This window comes from Sus scrofa, chromosome 2 (assembly GCF_054392235.1).
Source record: "Sus scrofa isolate SSC_HxYL_T2T_F1_AM1 chromosome 2, Sscrofa_HxYL_maternal_Yorkshire_Landrace_v2.0, whole genome shotgun sequence".
Classification (NCBI taxonomy): Eukaryota; Metazoa; Chordata; class Mammalia; order Artiodactyla; family Suidae; genus Sus; species Sus scrofa.
In genome coordinates this window covers 880,802-895,743 of record NC_139384.1, presented here as the reverse complement: position 1 = coordinate 895,743, position 14,942 = coordinate 880,802, and the positions used below count along the sequence as shown (strand labels likewise).

The 14,942-nt window shown below is 67.8% G+C and overlaps 1 protein-coding gene across 2 annotated transcripts; it reads left to right on the top strand.

Moving 5' to 3' along the window:
• The first annotated feature begins 612 nt into the window (after nucleotides 1-612).
• On the top strand, nucleotides 613-14,556 carry TOLLIP (toll interacting protein). Of its 2 annotated transcripts, XR_014836389.1 has the most exons (7): nucleotides 613-751; nucleotides 7,701-7,850; nucleotides 9,482-9,664; nucleotides 10,356-10,508; nucleotides 10,670-10,760; nucleotides 12,670-13,226; nucleotides 13,265-14,556. XR_014836389.1 is itself a non-coding variant. In NM_001315800.1 (6 exon segments), coding segments are annotated over 6 exon segments (822 nt in total).
• The last annotated feature ends 386 nt before the right edge of the window (nucleotides 14,557-14,942 follow it).

The following is a 14,942-nucleotide window of genomic DNA, read 5'->3' as shown; positions in this document are numbered from 1 at the left end:
CCTATCTAGAAGAGCCGACTGCAGGGAGGTTAAAGCTCTAAGTGGGACGTGGCGGCCGTGAACCAGCTCCGGTGGGGAGGCTGGCTGAGAGTGCGCATGTTTCTTCCGTGTCCACACGTGACGGGAGAGGTCCGTGGCCCTGTGTGACGTCGGTGCCTGAGAAAATGCTTATGTCCACCGCAGAGCAGCAGGCCTGGCCGAAGCCGACCCCTCCACGTCCTTCTCGGAGGGACAACAGCAAAGCCCCGTGGGGACCGCACGGACAGCCCTCCTCCCGAAGCCTCCTGGCAGGTCCCGCTGCGGCACGGGCAACAGGCGGTGGCGGGAGGCGCGTCCACCACGCGCGGCGCCGCCGACGGACCCGAGCCTCTCTGCGCCGCGCCCGCCGTCTGCGCCCCGCCCGCGGCTCCACCCCGCCCGGCGCGCGGCGGCCCGCGAGCATGCGCACACGGCCGGCTCGGGAGCCATTTCGCGGGGCTGCGGCGCGGGGGGAGCGACTGCGCAGGCGCCCGGCGGGAGAGCGCGCGCGCGGGAGCGCGGCGCCGGAAGGGGCGGGGCGGCCCGCGCCTGCGCAGTGGGCAGTGCGGGGGCGGGGCCGGCCGTCAGCTGACTGTGGCGGCGGCGGCGGCGTCGCGGGACCACCGTCGGATCGCGGCTCTGCGCGGAGGGTCGCCCGCGCGTCAGCTCTCGGGAGGCGAGGCGCGGGGCCGGCCACACCATGGCGACCACCGTCAGCACGCAGCGCGGCCCGGTAGGCTTCGGCTGGGAGGCGGGCTCCGCGGCCTCCGGGCACAGGCGAGGGCCCGACGCCGGGCTCGGGGCGAGCGGTGGGGGGGGGGGTCCCCGCACTTGGCGGGTCCCTGAGCGGGGAGGCCTGGCACCCGGCGGGTTCCCGGTGGGGGAGGCCCCGCATCTGGCGAGTCCCGGCGCCCAGTGGGTCCCCGAGGGAGGAGGCCTGGCACCCGGAGGGTCCGCAGAAGGGAGCTGGCCCCTAATCCGGTGGGTTCCCCGGACGGAGGAGGCATCCCGTGCCCGGAGTGTCTCTCTGTGGACGAGCACCCTGGAGGCCGAGACTCCCAGGCCCGGCCGTGTCCCCGCTTCTCAAGCCCTCGTTTTCTCCAGTGACACCCGAGGGGTTGGGAGCTGGGAGTGCCCTCTGCTCCCGGGCCGCCCTCCTTCTCTTCTGTGTCCTGGCGCAGCTGACTGCCACTGCGGGGGAGCGGGTCCTGGCGGTGTTGAGACCGGGTGGTGCTCGTGGGTCCTGAGGTTTTTATCACAGCGGCTTCACGCGTGCAGCGGGCCGGCGCCTCCGTCTCTCCGACCTGACGCTGGTGCCTTCGCCTGGCAAGGCCACGGCGGAGGCTGCGTCCACGGCCGCCCAGCTCCTCACCCTTGAACCGGGCTTGGCAGGTCTTGTCTGTGCTGCTCCTGGCGGGACAGGAACGAGTTCCCCAGAAGGCTCTCCTGAGTTTGCCCAGGAGCGGGAAGGTTTTGCCAGAAGCCCCTGGGCACAGCTGCTCTTTCCCAGTGGTTGGCGGGAGCCTGACGGCACTTCCTAGCAGACTCGGGTGTGGAAACGCCCCAGGGTCAGTAGAGAGGCTTCTGGAGCTTGATTTCCGATGTTTCCACGTCCCCGTCCTCACCGCACACAGGGAGCTACAGCAGGTTGCGTGTCCACGGTTTCTCATTTCTAGGCAAGTGGCTCACCAGAGAAGCAAAGGGACAAAATTAGCGGTCCCCCCTCCCCCCCGGGAGCAGTGACATAACACATAATGGTCAGGCCGCCCGGCCCCCTTCCTGGCCTGTCGCCTGTCCTCAGCTTCCTGTGAACGTGGTGCCTCTGGAACCTCACATGGAGGCGAGGGGCTGGTGGCAGGCCCTGTGGTGGGTGAGGACGGAGCTGCGGGTGCTGGGATGTGGGCCTGCGCTCCTGAGCCGTCTGACCAGCCAGCGTGGTGCTTCCTGGCTGGTCTCTCGCAGTGCGCTCGCGGTCTTTCTGTCCGTGTGTCGTGCCCTCCGCGGCCTGCGCTCACGCGGTGAGGCCAGGTCCCCGAGCTGCCAGGGCTCCCGGGTCCTGAGTGCCCTGGAGTCCCTGGGCCTCTCCCAGCACACGGGGCAGTGATGCCCACCACCGGCGTCTCACAGGAGCCACACGGCGAGGCCTGGAGGTGAACAGGGGCCTCCCTGGGCGAGGGTCTTGGAGGAAGTGACCTGCGACCTCAAACTTGAGAAAGGAGCAGGGGCTGTGGGGTGACCGGAGGAGGAGCGTCAGAGCTAGACGGGGGTGGGGGTGAGGGCTTCTGCAAGGCCCGGAAGGGTCCGCAGGGGTGGCGCCTGTGCCCGAGCAGGCTGGCAGGTGCGGCAGCCTTGGGGCTGATCTGGTTGCTACAGTGTACTTCTGCTGGTTTTCTGAAACGTTTTTGCTGGCACGCGCCCCCTCGTCTGTCCGGCCGGCCGCTCTGGGTTAAAGACCTTCCGGCAGTTACTAACGTGGTAGGCTTCTTCCTTCTGCGGTCGCTGGAGGCTGGCGGAGGCCTCTTCCTTTGCCAGGAGCACGGCTGGACGGTGACTGGGCCCTCCCCGCTGCTGCCTGTGTGGCTTGCGGGCAGAGCTGGGAATCCAGCTGGCGCTGGCGAAGGGGGCGTTGGGCGGACGGTGCCCATCCTGAGCCCCGGCTGGGCAGCCCTCCAGAACGCCACCCTCTGCCAGAGGGCGGCGGGGTTCGGCCACGGCCCAGGGCCACCCTGCTGGGGCCCCCAGGGCCTGGACTCGTGTCTGCGGGAGCACTCGTGGGGAGGGAGGGACGGGCAGAGTCCCTGGGCGTGTGGACGGGTCCAGCGGGTCTGGGGAGCTCCCGCTTGCCCTGGAACTGGGGAGCTGGAGGGCTGGGAACGTGCTGCAATTCCAGGAGACGGGGATGGAGGTCATGTCTTCGGGGGGGTGTTTCCCCGAAAGGCCACTGCAGGGGCCCAACCCTGGGCCCCTGGGCCGCTGCGAGCCCTGCTGGCCATTCTGTCTGCTCCGCAGCCTGTCGGCCGGGAGTACCCGAGAGGGGCCACTGCCTTCGGTGGGGGGGCGGTCTGCAGACTGCGCTTCAGACCCCCTGCTGCCTGTGCCCCAGGGGAGGGGGCCAGGGCCGCTCTGACGCTGAGACGCGTGGTGGGTCCCACTGAGTCAGGCCGGCCGGTCCCGCGCTGGGAGAGGCCGGTTGATCCGCGGGCTCCTCCTCTGTCACGTCTGCCACGTGAGGCGCCGGGCTGAGCCCCGTGGCCCGTGATGTGCGGATAATTGTTGCTGAGTCTGTGCCATCACTGGGATGGCAGAGGGTGACGTGTGGAGTTTGTCACTCGCTCTGGGACCGCGTGTGACAATGACGCTGTCAGGTCGCCACCAGTGCCACAGAGCACAGGCCCGCGCTTGGCTTCCTCTTTGTCACTGGCGGGGTCTTCCCACGCCGCAAGCCTGGCACCCGCGCCCTTCTTGCTGGCCGAGCCCTGCCCGCTGGCCCGCAGCCTCGGGGCCGTGTTCCCGCACGTGGCCGGGCGGGGCCTGGCTGCGTGGCGATGGGGCTCTTTCCGGTCTTGGACTCCGTCTTTCTGGACGCGGGCATCGGCCTGGGCAGCCGCGGCACCGGGGGTGGGCTCGGACCTGGCTGCCCTGTTTTCGCTTTTAACTGGCACGTGCGAGCGAGTCGTACGTGGGTGGTTGTGCACACGTGCCTTTTTTCCCTGACGTGTTTTCTTGTGTTTTGACCATTTTTGCTCCTTTTTCTTGTTTTGCTTTCTTTTGGTTTGATTAAATAGAGCTTTTGAAGTTCCATTTTTTATTCTCTGCTGCTTTGGAAAACACAGTGGAATTTTGTTCGCTTTGTGGTTATCCTGGAAATTTTAACAGGCGGACTTACTTGATGCAGATCTAAGGTGAATCATTATAAATACCCGCCCCCGCCCCCCCAGGCGTCCTCTCCCAGCTGGGCTGCCCGCGGGGACCCTCCTACGGGAGAGGCGTTGTCTTAAAAGCCGGCGCCGCCTCAGATGAGGCTTCGGTTTGCTGCTTGCTGTCGGCTGCCCGCTCTCAGAACGAGACTGTCTCGTGGCGTCTGTGCGGCTCCCTCTCCGTCCCCTCCCCTGGCGTCTCTCCCTGGATTCTGAGCCCCCTGCAGGGAGGTCTCTGGGAGTTACCCTCACGTCTCAGAGGCCTGGGCGACTCCACGGCCATGCCCGCCTCCTGCTGTTTATTTTTGCTTCACTACCAGCTGGATGGTGGAGCTGGGAGGGGGTGTTGATTGTGGGGACCCCAGGAGGAGGCCGCACAGGTGGTGGTGGGGGGTGGTCTGGGACTTCTGAAAACGGCCCGCAGCAGGCACAGGACCCCCCCACCCCCTCACTGGGGGCTCCTTCCATGGCTCCCCTCCTCCCTCCTGACCCCTCCCCTCGCCCATGTGGCGGGGACTCTCCTCCCAGGCTTTCCTCCCGAGCTTCACGTCCCCGCCTTCCGTGGCTCGTGCATCCCCTGAGAATGTTCCAGGCGTGCATGGACCGGCCCCTTCCTTCCTCTGACCCCCCGAAGGTTTCTCCCTGCTCCCTTGGGCGGCAGTCCCACCCTGGGGTGGCCTTGCTTCTTCTGCATCCCCTGGAGCGCCTGCGGCCCCACACCTGCCACCCTCGCCAGACTGGTCCTCCTGCTGTCACGCCCCAGTCAGGTGCCACGCAGAGCCAGACATGCAGCCAGACATGCGGCGCAGCCGGGAGGCTCCCCAGGCCCCTCCCCACCTGCCCCTGCCCCGCGCCTTGGCCCCCTCCCCCTCGGGGCAGAGCCAGAGCCCCCGGTGGCCTTGGCCGCCACTCTGGCAGCCTGTCCTCCCTTTGCCCTGCTCTCCCTCCCTCGCTTGCTCTCCAGCCACCTCCCCGCCATCCCCACTGCCAGGCGGGCTCCCACTCGGCCCTGTGCAGGGCGCCTGGCACGGTTCTTGGGGACTGATGCCTTCAGGGCGCTCAGGTCTCTGCTGGGAGGGCCGCGCCGCCCGCCCCTGCCTCAGCCAGCCACCCCTCGTGCCTCTCGGTGTTTTATTTCCAGGGCTGTGACCCTTGCTGATTATTTGTCGTCTTCCGTCAGGACACGGGCCCCGGGCACAGGGATTGTTTTCAGCTCAGTCAGTGCCATTGGCTCGGCTCCCTCGTGCAGACTCTGGACTCTGGCAGAGCTGGCCTGTGCGGCTGGTTGGGCCTGAACGGCCTGTCCTGGTTGGGGTGGTGTGGAGAGTTGGGGAAGGGGTGGGTGATGGGGGTGGCGGAGGCGAGCTGACACCTGGGAGGGGCCGGGGTCGTTGCAGGAAGCCCTCAAAGAGGGGGCAGGGGGCGCCCAGTAGCCCGAGGGCAGGCAGGAGGGGGGGTAGTGGGCAGTAATGGGCTGCTTAGCCGCTGGCGTCACTCAGGTCACATGGAGACGGTGGTGCCCTGTCCCTGGGGCCGCAGGGCTGCGGGCAATTGGGATTTTCCTCTTTAAAAAGGACGCCGAATTCATAGGAGAGCATGAGCAAGTGGGGGGGGTGGTGCTTTGCCTCCGTGGGCTCCTCTTAGGCTGCAGAGACGCATCCTGTGGCCTCTCCGCTCTCTTGGCCGGAAAGGCGGCACCAGAGCCGAGCCGTGAGCCCCCTGTGAGGCGCCCTGATCCGCCACTGCCCTGGGCTCCCTGGCTCCCCCCGTGTCTGGTGGGCGAGCCACATGCTGCTGTCCCCAGGGGTCAGGTGCAGTCCTGCGGGCCAGCCCCTTCCCCGGCTCCTGGCTTTGGCCCGTGGGATTTGGTTGCCTGCGCTGTGTCCCCAGCCCTCGAGGCGTCAGCCTGGCCCGCTTTCCCCACGTGGCTCCTGCGTGGACGCTGCTGGACCCGCGCTCCGAGGGGCAGTGGGGGCGCGGGTGGTTGTCTCCAGTGGAGACCGAGACGAGGACGATGACTAGGAAGCGGCCCGGGAGGGTCCATCCCAACAGGACAGAAGTAGCCCGAGGAGCAGAGAAGGGCCTTCGCGCTCACTGCCCGCGTCTGCGGCGTCTGTGCCGGGTGCCGCGGGTGTCGGCCACCCTCGGAATGACAAGTGAGGGCTCGGTCTGTGTGTGCCCACCCCCGCTGGGGGTCCCAGGGGTTTCGGGGGGCGGGGCACAGGCCTGGTGTGGCAGAGACTGGCGACTGGCGTGTCCTGGGCATCTCAGCCCTCCTGGAGGGGGCACAGCCCACAGGGTGTCACCTCGGGCCTCCTTCCCGGCTGTGCCCTCACCTGCTTGGCAGCGCCACACTCCTGGGGACACACGGCCTCCAGGGGGAGCCCTGTGTTCCTCACCTGGCGACCACGGGCGGGCCCAGGCCCTGGGCTGGCTCCACCGGGTCCCCTCTCACGGTGCAGAGCTGGCTCCCGGACAGGTCAGCCGGGCGCACGTCTGGCTCTTAGAGAAGCAGCGGGAGCCCAGGCTGTGGGGGCAGGGGAGCCCCGGATGTGAGGCTTCCGTCGCAGCGTCATCGGGAGCAGAGCCGAGGGTCTTTGAGGGCCTTGAAAGGCGCTGAGAGCGTGGGGGCGGGGGGGAGGGAATCTCTTGCACACGCACACGCACACACACACGTTCTCCAGGGGCGCCGTGAGCTTGGTGACACGCGGGAGCCTTCCTTTCTGTGTTTCCTGAGACTGTCCAGTCCTCTAGGACCCTCGGCCGGGTCCAGGGCTCCCCAGGTGGCTGAGGGGCGCCCACTAGGCCACTGCAGGCAATGCCCAGCCCTGGGACTGTGGGCTCTGGCCCTTGTTTTCCCCCAGTAGCCAGGCCTCCCATCTTGGTTCCTGGGCTGTGCTTACACCCTGGCCCCCCCCAGCCTGCACCTACCCGGCCCAGGGGACAGCAGAGTCACCATTGTCCACTGGGTGGACACCAGGTGGGCCCAGGCCGGCCTGGTCTGCTCACCTCTGCCAGTGGAGTCCGGCTGGCTCTTGACCCACTCTTGTTTCGTCTCCTGCAGTTTTCTTTGGGGACTTTGCGCTGTCCCAAGCCCTCAGTTCGGGCCTGTCCCCAGGATTTGGCACTTCCCCAGGCCAGCTCTCCAGGGCCAGGTCTTGGGGGCTTGTTGCCGATCTCTTGGCTTCTTTGTCGGGGGTGTTTCTACGTTTGTGTTTTCTCTCGTGGGGACGTTGCAGGCGTGTCCGCCCGGAGGCTTTTCCGAGTTGCCGCACAGCCGGGCTCCAGGTTTCCCCGGTTCATTCGTTTGAACGGTGCTTGCGGTGGACAGGCCCCTGCTTGCAGCTGCCCCGGTACCGGGAAGGGCTCAGGGAGACACCGAGAGAGCCCTGAAGCTCGAGAACTGCCACAAGCCTGGCTGGGGCGCAGGGCCGGCGTCTAGGGCAGAGACGTTTGCGGCCTGCACGGGCCTGGCTGTGTGCTGTGTCTTGCTCTCAAGAGTGCAGATCCTGGGAGGGGCCCGCCGGGTGGAGACCCTGGGTGCAGACCCCTGTCCTGTGGACGAGGAGCCTGGGGGTCCCGGGCCCCCACCCCACCCCTGGGTACTGTAGGCTCCCGCGCAGGTGTACCTCGGGGAGCTCCCGCAGGACTTCCTGTGTAACACGTGGAACCCAGTCCTGTGGGTGGGGCGCCTGGGGTCCCGGACCCCCGGGGGTGGAGCTCCCGCTGCCCTGCTCCTGAGGCGCATGCTCTGCTCCCGTGCAGGTGTACCTCGGGGAGCTCCCGCAGGACTTTCTGCGCATCACGCCCACGCAACAGCAACAGCAGATCCAGCTGGACGCGCAGGCGGCACAGCAGCTGCAGTTCGGGGGGACGCTGGGCACCGTGGGCCGTCTCAGCATCACCGTGGTGCAGGTGGGTGTGGCTTTCCCCGGGGGAGGGAGCTTTCTGGATGCTGTTTCTCCCTGAAACCCTTAGCTGCTGGCCAGCACCCCGGTGAGGGGTGCTTCCCCCTGGACAGACTCACCGACCCTCGGGACAGTGGGGGAGGCACTGCCCCCTCCCCTCAGCCCGCCCTGGTCCCAGTGAGAACCAGATCGCGGCTGTTACTCTGGCGGCTGCGGGAGAGACAGAGCCCTCCCGTCCCCAGCAGCGCCTGAGCCGCGCCTGGCAGGTCGTTGTTCGCAGCGAGTGTCAGAGCGAGGGTGGGTTTCTGTGAAGGCGGCACCGTCCCGTCAGCGTCACAGAGAGCCGCCTGGAAACCAGCAGGACAGGCCTGTGTGTACCGTCTGGTGCCAGGGCCGTGGGAGGAGGCGGCAGGAGGCTGTGGTGGGGTGGAGGCCCTTGGCGCAGAGGGTGCATGGGCCTCGGAAGCGGGAGGGGAGCCGCAGCGAGCGGGGCGTCCGCCTCGGGCCCGTCTGGGTTTGGGTGAAGGAAAGCCCTGCGCTCACGGGCGCCGGCCTCGCTCAGAGCGAGCGTGCTGGATTGTGAGATAGAAGAGTCTTAGCATCTCGGCTTCACGAGGGAAGAACGGCTACCTCGGAGCCGTGGGAAGATCAAGCCCGTTTCAGAACTGTAGACTCCGGCCGATGAGTGTGTTTTATGCTTGCGCCTGATGCCGTGGCCGGGCTGGTCTCACTCACTGTCCCGAGCAGCCCGTCTCGCTTGAGTTGGGTCCATGCCTGGCGTGAGCTGTGGGTGGGCCCTCGGCATTCGGGGGCCCTGACCCAGGACGGGTCGCCTGCGCCCCAGGCCCCGGGCGGTGCTGGATGGGGCCGGGTCATTGCCGAGGCTCTCCCGCCTGGGAGGGGAGGCTGGAGCCGGTGTGGTCACTGTCGGGGCACAGGGAACGCCCTGACCCTTTGCACGTGTTTCGAGCTCCTCTGGGAGGGGTCGTGGAGATGGTGCCCTCTGCTCAGCAGCCATCTGTGGTCCTGAGCATCGGGCACAGTGCCAGGCGCCTCATGGCAGAGATGCCAGCCCAGACTTGCTTCTCCCTCCTGGGCCCAGAATGTGGTCCTGCTCAGGACTGGTCCCCGAACCCCGCGATGCCATGGTCCACGGCTGCTCAAGTTGCGAGTGTAAAATGGCGCCGCCTGGGGGTTCCCTGGTGGCTCGGGCTCATGAGGGTCCAGTGGTGTCCCTGTTGTGGCGTGGGTTCCATCCCTGGCCTGACACCTTCCAAGTGCCCTGGGCAGCCAAAACCTAAGGACAGGATGGTGCAGCCTCGCGTGCAGCCTGCGCGCGCAGCTCCCTCCCGTCGCTCCTCTGGCTTTGACTCCTGGCGTCTGGTACCACGGATGTGCCGTGGGAGGCATTGCTGGTGTGCAGCAAATTCTGCTTTTCCTGTTTGGAACTTTCCGGAAATGTTTTTTCCGTAACGCCTTGGATGTGAGGTTGGTTGACCCTGCGGGTGGGGAGTGCTAACTGTGCAGGGGCAGCTGAGTTCCGGGGGTGGGCAGCCGGTACGCCCCGGCGTGGGGGCTGGGCGACACCAGGGCGGCCTGGGCTTTCGCTCTGACGGCGCCCCCCACGGGCTGTTTCAGGCCAAGTTGGCGAAGAACTACGGCGTGACCCGCATGGACCCGTACTGCCGACTGCGCCTGGGCTACGCCGTGTACGAGACGCCCACGGCCCACAACGGCGCCAAGAACCCGCGCTGGAATAAGGTGATCCAGTGCACGGTGCCGCCGGGCGTGGACTCCTTCTACCTGGAGATCTTTGATGAGGTGAGGGCGGCCGCCTGCGCGAGCCGCGCGGTTCCAGCTCCTCCGGCCTCTTGGCTGCTCCAGAGCTCGAGGCCTGTGTGTGCACGTGCGCCGGTTTGTGTCCTTGGGACAGGTGTGCTGGTGCCCCGGCAGCACATGTCCTCCGTGGGGCCTGTAGGACTCGTGTTGAGATCCGTCCCCACCGGGGCAGGGGTCCAGGACCCCGGGTCCAGGGTGTGGGTGTGTCGCCTCGACCAGGCGGCTCCCGTGGCAGCTGTCTGCTTGGGTGGGCACGGCGTGGGAGGGGGCTGGTGTGGGTGCAAATGGGCCTCTGGTGTGTGCCCTGTAGGGGCCTCCTGCGTGTCCTTCCCAGCCTGGGGCTCGGAGTGCCCTCTGGGAGCGCCCCACCTCTCCTGAGGCTGCCCGGGGTGCCCCCAGTGGCTGTGGCCCTGCCAGGCCAGGAGGACGGGGCTAGGCCACAGGGCTGGGAGGTGGACTCTGCCCTCCTCCCCGCGGCCTCTGCGGCCTGGGGGTGCAGGGCAGGAGTGGAGAGTGGGTGTGGAGGCCTGACGGCCGTGACCCGCTGGAGCCTCCCGCCCCTGTGGCCTGTGGCAGGCGGGGAGGAGGGCGGCCCCACCGCCGAGGACACGCTGGGGGGGGCGGCGGGGGTCAGCAGGCCTCGGGGTCACGGCCGCGCGTCTCCTGGCCCCAGCGCGCCTTCTCCATGGACGACCGCATCGCCTGGACGCATGTCACCATCCCCGAGTCGCTGAAGCAGGGCAAGGTGGAGGACGAGTGGTACAGCCTGAGCGGGCGGCAGGGCGACGACAAGGAGGGCATGGTCAACCTGGTCATGTCCTACACGGTGAGGCTCCCTTGGCCGCGCGCAGGCCCCTCCTGCCCGCCGGGCGTCGCCTCGGGGCCCGGTGGGCCGGGCGCCTGGGCTCCCAGGGGGTGGGCGAGGCTGGAGGGCAGGGCTGGGCGTGCCACGTTCTCCGCGAGCCTCTCGCCCTCGGTGTGTTGCAGTCGCTGCCGGCCGCCGTGGTGATGCCGCCTCAGCCTGTGGTCCTGATGCCCACAGTGTACCAGCAGGGGGTCGGCTACGTGCCCCTCGCAGGTGTGTGCTCCTCCCCGGGCAGCGGGCATGGAGGGGGGTGCCAGGGCACTGGCGCGTGGGCTGGAGGCCGGCTGTTGCCTTGGAGATGTTCCCGCGTGTTAGGGGTCTGTGTTTCCCTGCGTGTTGGCACAGATGGGCCGGGGGGGGTGTGGACGTGTGATTCCTGAGCTTTGAGAGCGAGTCGGACACCGCAGCGCCAGGCGGTCCTCCTCTCGGGCGAAGGAGCCACGAGCTCCAGGGCCCCGTTCCTGTCACGTTTACCCCTGCGAGGGGCCTGCTTCTATCCCGCTGGGCTCCGGGGCTGGACCGCAACCTTTCTGCCGGAGGACTTGCAAGCCTTAACGGTCGCCTTGGTCAGCTCCACTCTGTCTACAGTGGCAGCTGGCTCCGCCGCCCACGCTGACCAGTTTAAAACCAGCTGGACTTGGGCAGGCACAGGAGAGCCCGAGCAAGGCCCAGCTTGCCGAGCTCACGGTGTGGGTGCGTCCCAGAGCCCCTGAACAGAGGGGGCAGAAGACCGGGCGGCCCCGAGGGCGGTGCTCCGGGACCGCCCGCCTCCGGGTGGGTGCCCCGGCCCCTCCTGCTGGAAGGGGACCGCCTGCAGAGGGTGGGGGCGTCCTCAAGTCCTAAGGCCCTCTCCCTGTTCCCGGAAGCCCAGGGGATGCAGGTGCAGGAGTGGGACCACCTGGCAGCATCCCAGCTTGTGTCCCGCACGCGAACCTGGCCAGGCGGGAGCCCCTGGGTGGAGCTGTCAGCCGATGCTTGTGGTCCGAGGGTGTTTGGTTCAGAGTTTTCTCAGGGGACGTTTTCATCGACAGGTTGGAGTGGTTGGTAGGCACGTGGACATTCCTGGGCTGGGGGTCAAAGGGCACCTGTGCTGCAGCTGCAGCAATGCTGGGTCCCTGACTGGCAGTGGATTTTTTTCATCTTTTTGGGGGTCTTTTTAGGGCTGTACCTGTGGCACATGGCCGTTCCTGGGCTTGGGATCAAATCGGAGCCACCTCTGCGACCTACACCACAGCTCGCAGCAACCCTGGGTCCTCAACCCACTGAGCGAGGCCAGGGGTCGAACCTGCGTCCTCATGGATGCTAGTTGGGTTCATCACCATGGAGCCGCAATGGAAACTCTTGGTTGTGCTTTTGAGTCTGCAAGAACTAAGGGTTTTAACCCCGTTTCTTCTTTCTGAGACGTGTTTAACTGAGAGTCTGCGCTGTCGGCTGTTGAGGGGCCTTATTGCCTCACATCCGTCTGGGTTCTCGCTGGAGACGGTTTCAGGGCAGCGAGCTGGAGCTTAGACTTGGGCCGAGTGGCGCGGGCGCTCTGAGCAGCTCTCCCAGCGGTTCAGACGCCGTGAGCTTCTTAGTTTTCACCCACGGTCGATGCCAGGAGCCCCGCGCGTACCCGGCGGGCTGGCCTCCAGGGCCCGCGGCAGAGAGTGCCAGGCGCTCCGCTGTCACCTGGATGTGGCGGGCGCTGGGCGGGCAGCCTTGCCGGGGCGCCGGGCCCACTGAGGTCTTCTGTCCTCGTCCGTGTCCCCTGGGAGGCGGGGGCCACACTGGGGGAGCTGAGCCCGGGGTTGGCCTGCAGCCGAGGGCCGGCAGCTGTGTCTTCTCTGTGGAGAGGGCGGTCCTGCGGCCACTGGTGCTGGAAAGTGAGCGCGGGTCTCAGTGCCGTGTCTCAGGGTCCAGGGCGCGAGAGGGCTTGTCTTGGGCCCTGCCGTCCCCGCCTGAGACGCTGGGCACTCACCCCGGCTCCCCTGCGCCTCTGGCCGGCTCTGGGTTGCGCCGGGCGTTGCGCCGGGCGGTGAGGCCTGGGGCGGCTCCCGGGAGGCCAGTGGGCGCGGGGCCCTCCCCTGGCCGTGCCGCCCGCCAGCCGCAGCCCTTCCCTGAATGTGCCCTCTGCTTGCAGGGGTGCCCGCCGTGTGCGGCCCCGGCGTGGTGCCCGTGGCCCTGCCCCCGGCCGTCAGCGCGCAGCCCCGCTGCAGCGAAGAGGACCTGAAGGCCATGCAGGACATGTTCCCCAACGTGGACCGCGAGGTGATCCGCTCCGTGCTGGAGGCCCAGCGGGGGAGCAAGGACGCCGCCATCAACTCCCTGCTCCAGATGGGCGAGGAGTCCTAGGCACGCCTGGCGCCCTGTTGCCTCCGGCCTGGCCGCTGGCCACCCTCCCCGGGAGCCCCGTCCCAGCAGATGCCCGTGAACGCGCCCCCGCCCCTCGGCCGTCTGTGTAGCCCCCAGTGCACACCCTTGCTCGGGATGCATGTGGTTTTGGTCCCTGCAGCCGCGCTCGATGTGGTCGGGGCGGTGGGGTCCTTTCTTCCTCCCGCTCCCGTCAGAGAAGAGCCGCACGCGGCTGTGTCCTGTGTGCACACGCCCACCGTCCCACCGCCCAGGGCGCACGTCCCCTCCTCGCTGTCCCCAGAGGGTCCCAGGGCGCTCGTGCTGAGCCTCCAGGTCTTACTGCGGGCTGCAGGGGCGCCCTTTGGGGTAACCCGTAACTCCAGGCGCCTAGAACCCAGGAGCAGCTGGTTTGGGTTCCTTTAGGACGCCCACACTGAAAACCCACCTCCTGCCCCACGTGGGCTCTGCGGGCCGCTCGCCAGTGTCCCGGGCCAGCCTCGGCCCGCGGGCTGGCACGCGTGCACGCGGGCCGGGTCTGGGGCCGGGTCTGGGGCCCTGTCTGTGCTCAGCCCCTGGGCCCCTGCGTCTGTCCTGCTGTCTCGCCAGCTCCGCGCCATGCTGTTCGAGGGGCCCTCCCTGTGACTGGGGCGTCTTTGTATTGGTTTATTAAAGGGTCTTTAGGAACTGTCGGCTCGCTACTGACGTGAATTTGAGGACGTCTTGGGCCCCAGTTCCGGGGGCCAGTCTGTGACATTCTCCTGCAAGGCAGAAGGTCCCCAGGCCCTGTGGACGGCCTGCTGGGCCTGCTCGGGCCGTGGCCAAGGGACGGGCAGGAGGGGGACACCCAGTGAAAGGTGGCAGCCTGAGACTGTCCCCAGAGCGAGGCGGTCACTGCTCTGCCCTTGGACACGGGGGTAGAGCCCGCCAGGGTGGGCGTCGGAGCAGGGTCAGCCTGGGCAAGTCGGCGTTGAACTTGGGCCTTTCCTGACACGTGGGTCAAGCGCGATACCGCCCGGAAGATGCTGCCGCCTCCTCCAGGCCTCGGTCCGGGAGGCCGTTCTGGGTGCCCGCAGTGGTGGCCCGAGGGGGTGGCGCTGCATGGTGGGTGGTGAGGACCTCTCGTGCTTTGGCCGCAGACGACTCCTCAGATGCGGGAGAGCGGTGGTCACGAGCTGCAACCCTGGACTGTGGGTGGTGACGTTGGCACGCTCAGCTTGGCACTGGGGCCCCATGGAGGGAGCAGTGGCTTCAGCGTGGCCCGGACCTGCGCAGCTCGTGGACACTCTGCCACTTCACTAGGTCAGAGAGAGACCACGTCCTGCAAACCAGGCTCCCTCCCGCTGTTCTTGTTCGGTGCCCAGCGTGGGGGCAGCTCCTGGTCATGGGCGTTACAGCCCCTGGGGGAGGCCACCGGCTTGGGCGCCCGCAGCTGCTGGGCTGGGGGCTGGGGCCCCTCGCAGGTGGGCTCTGTGCCGGTGAGGAGGGGCACCCCCGTGCCCCTCCCGCCCCTCCCGCGACGGGCGCCTGTGCGGCCGGCTCTGCCGCGTTGGTGGGGACAGTCTGCAGAGCTCTGCGTCTCCGGGCATCCTCTGCGGGTCCAGGCCCAGGCTGCTGTTTGATTGTAAGCTGCGGTTTTACTTTTCGGCCTTCTGACGCAACAAACGGTCTGTGCGAAGCCGGTGTCGAGTCGTCCAGGGAGCACGGCTTTGGTCCTGAGTGTGTGCTTGGCTGTGCTAAGAGGTCAGCGCGGCCGTCGGAGTCCAGTCGCCCGCGGACCGGTGACAGGGCTCGGGGGTCGGGCTCAGGGCAAAGGCTTGATTCAGCAGGAGCCCGAGTTCTGCCCCGAGTCTGACTTTTGTTCTCCAGGTGGGTCCCGGAGGACAGGCAGCCGGCGCCGCGCTCTGGCCGAGACGGGGGCTGTGCCGCAGCTCCCGGCCTTGAAGCGCCGTCCCCTCGGTTCTCTTGTCCTGTTTGTAATTCTTCTCCAGGCCGATCAGACCTGCCGTAGGAGGACAACATGGGCCACAGAGTGTTTCCCGTTCGTGAACCCCCTCTCAGAGC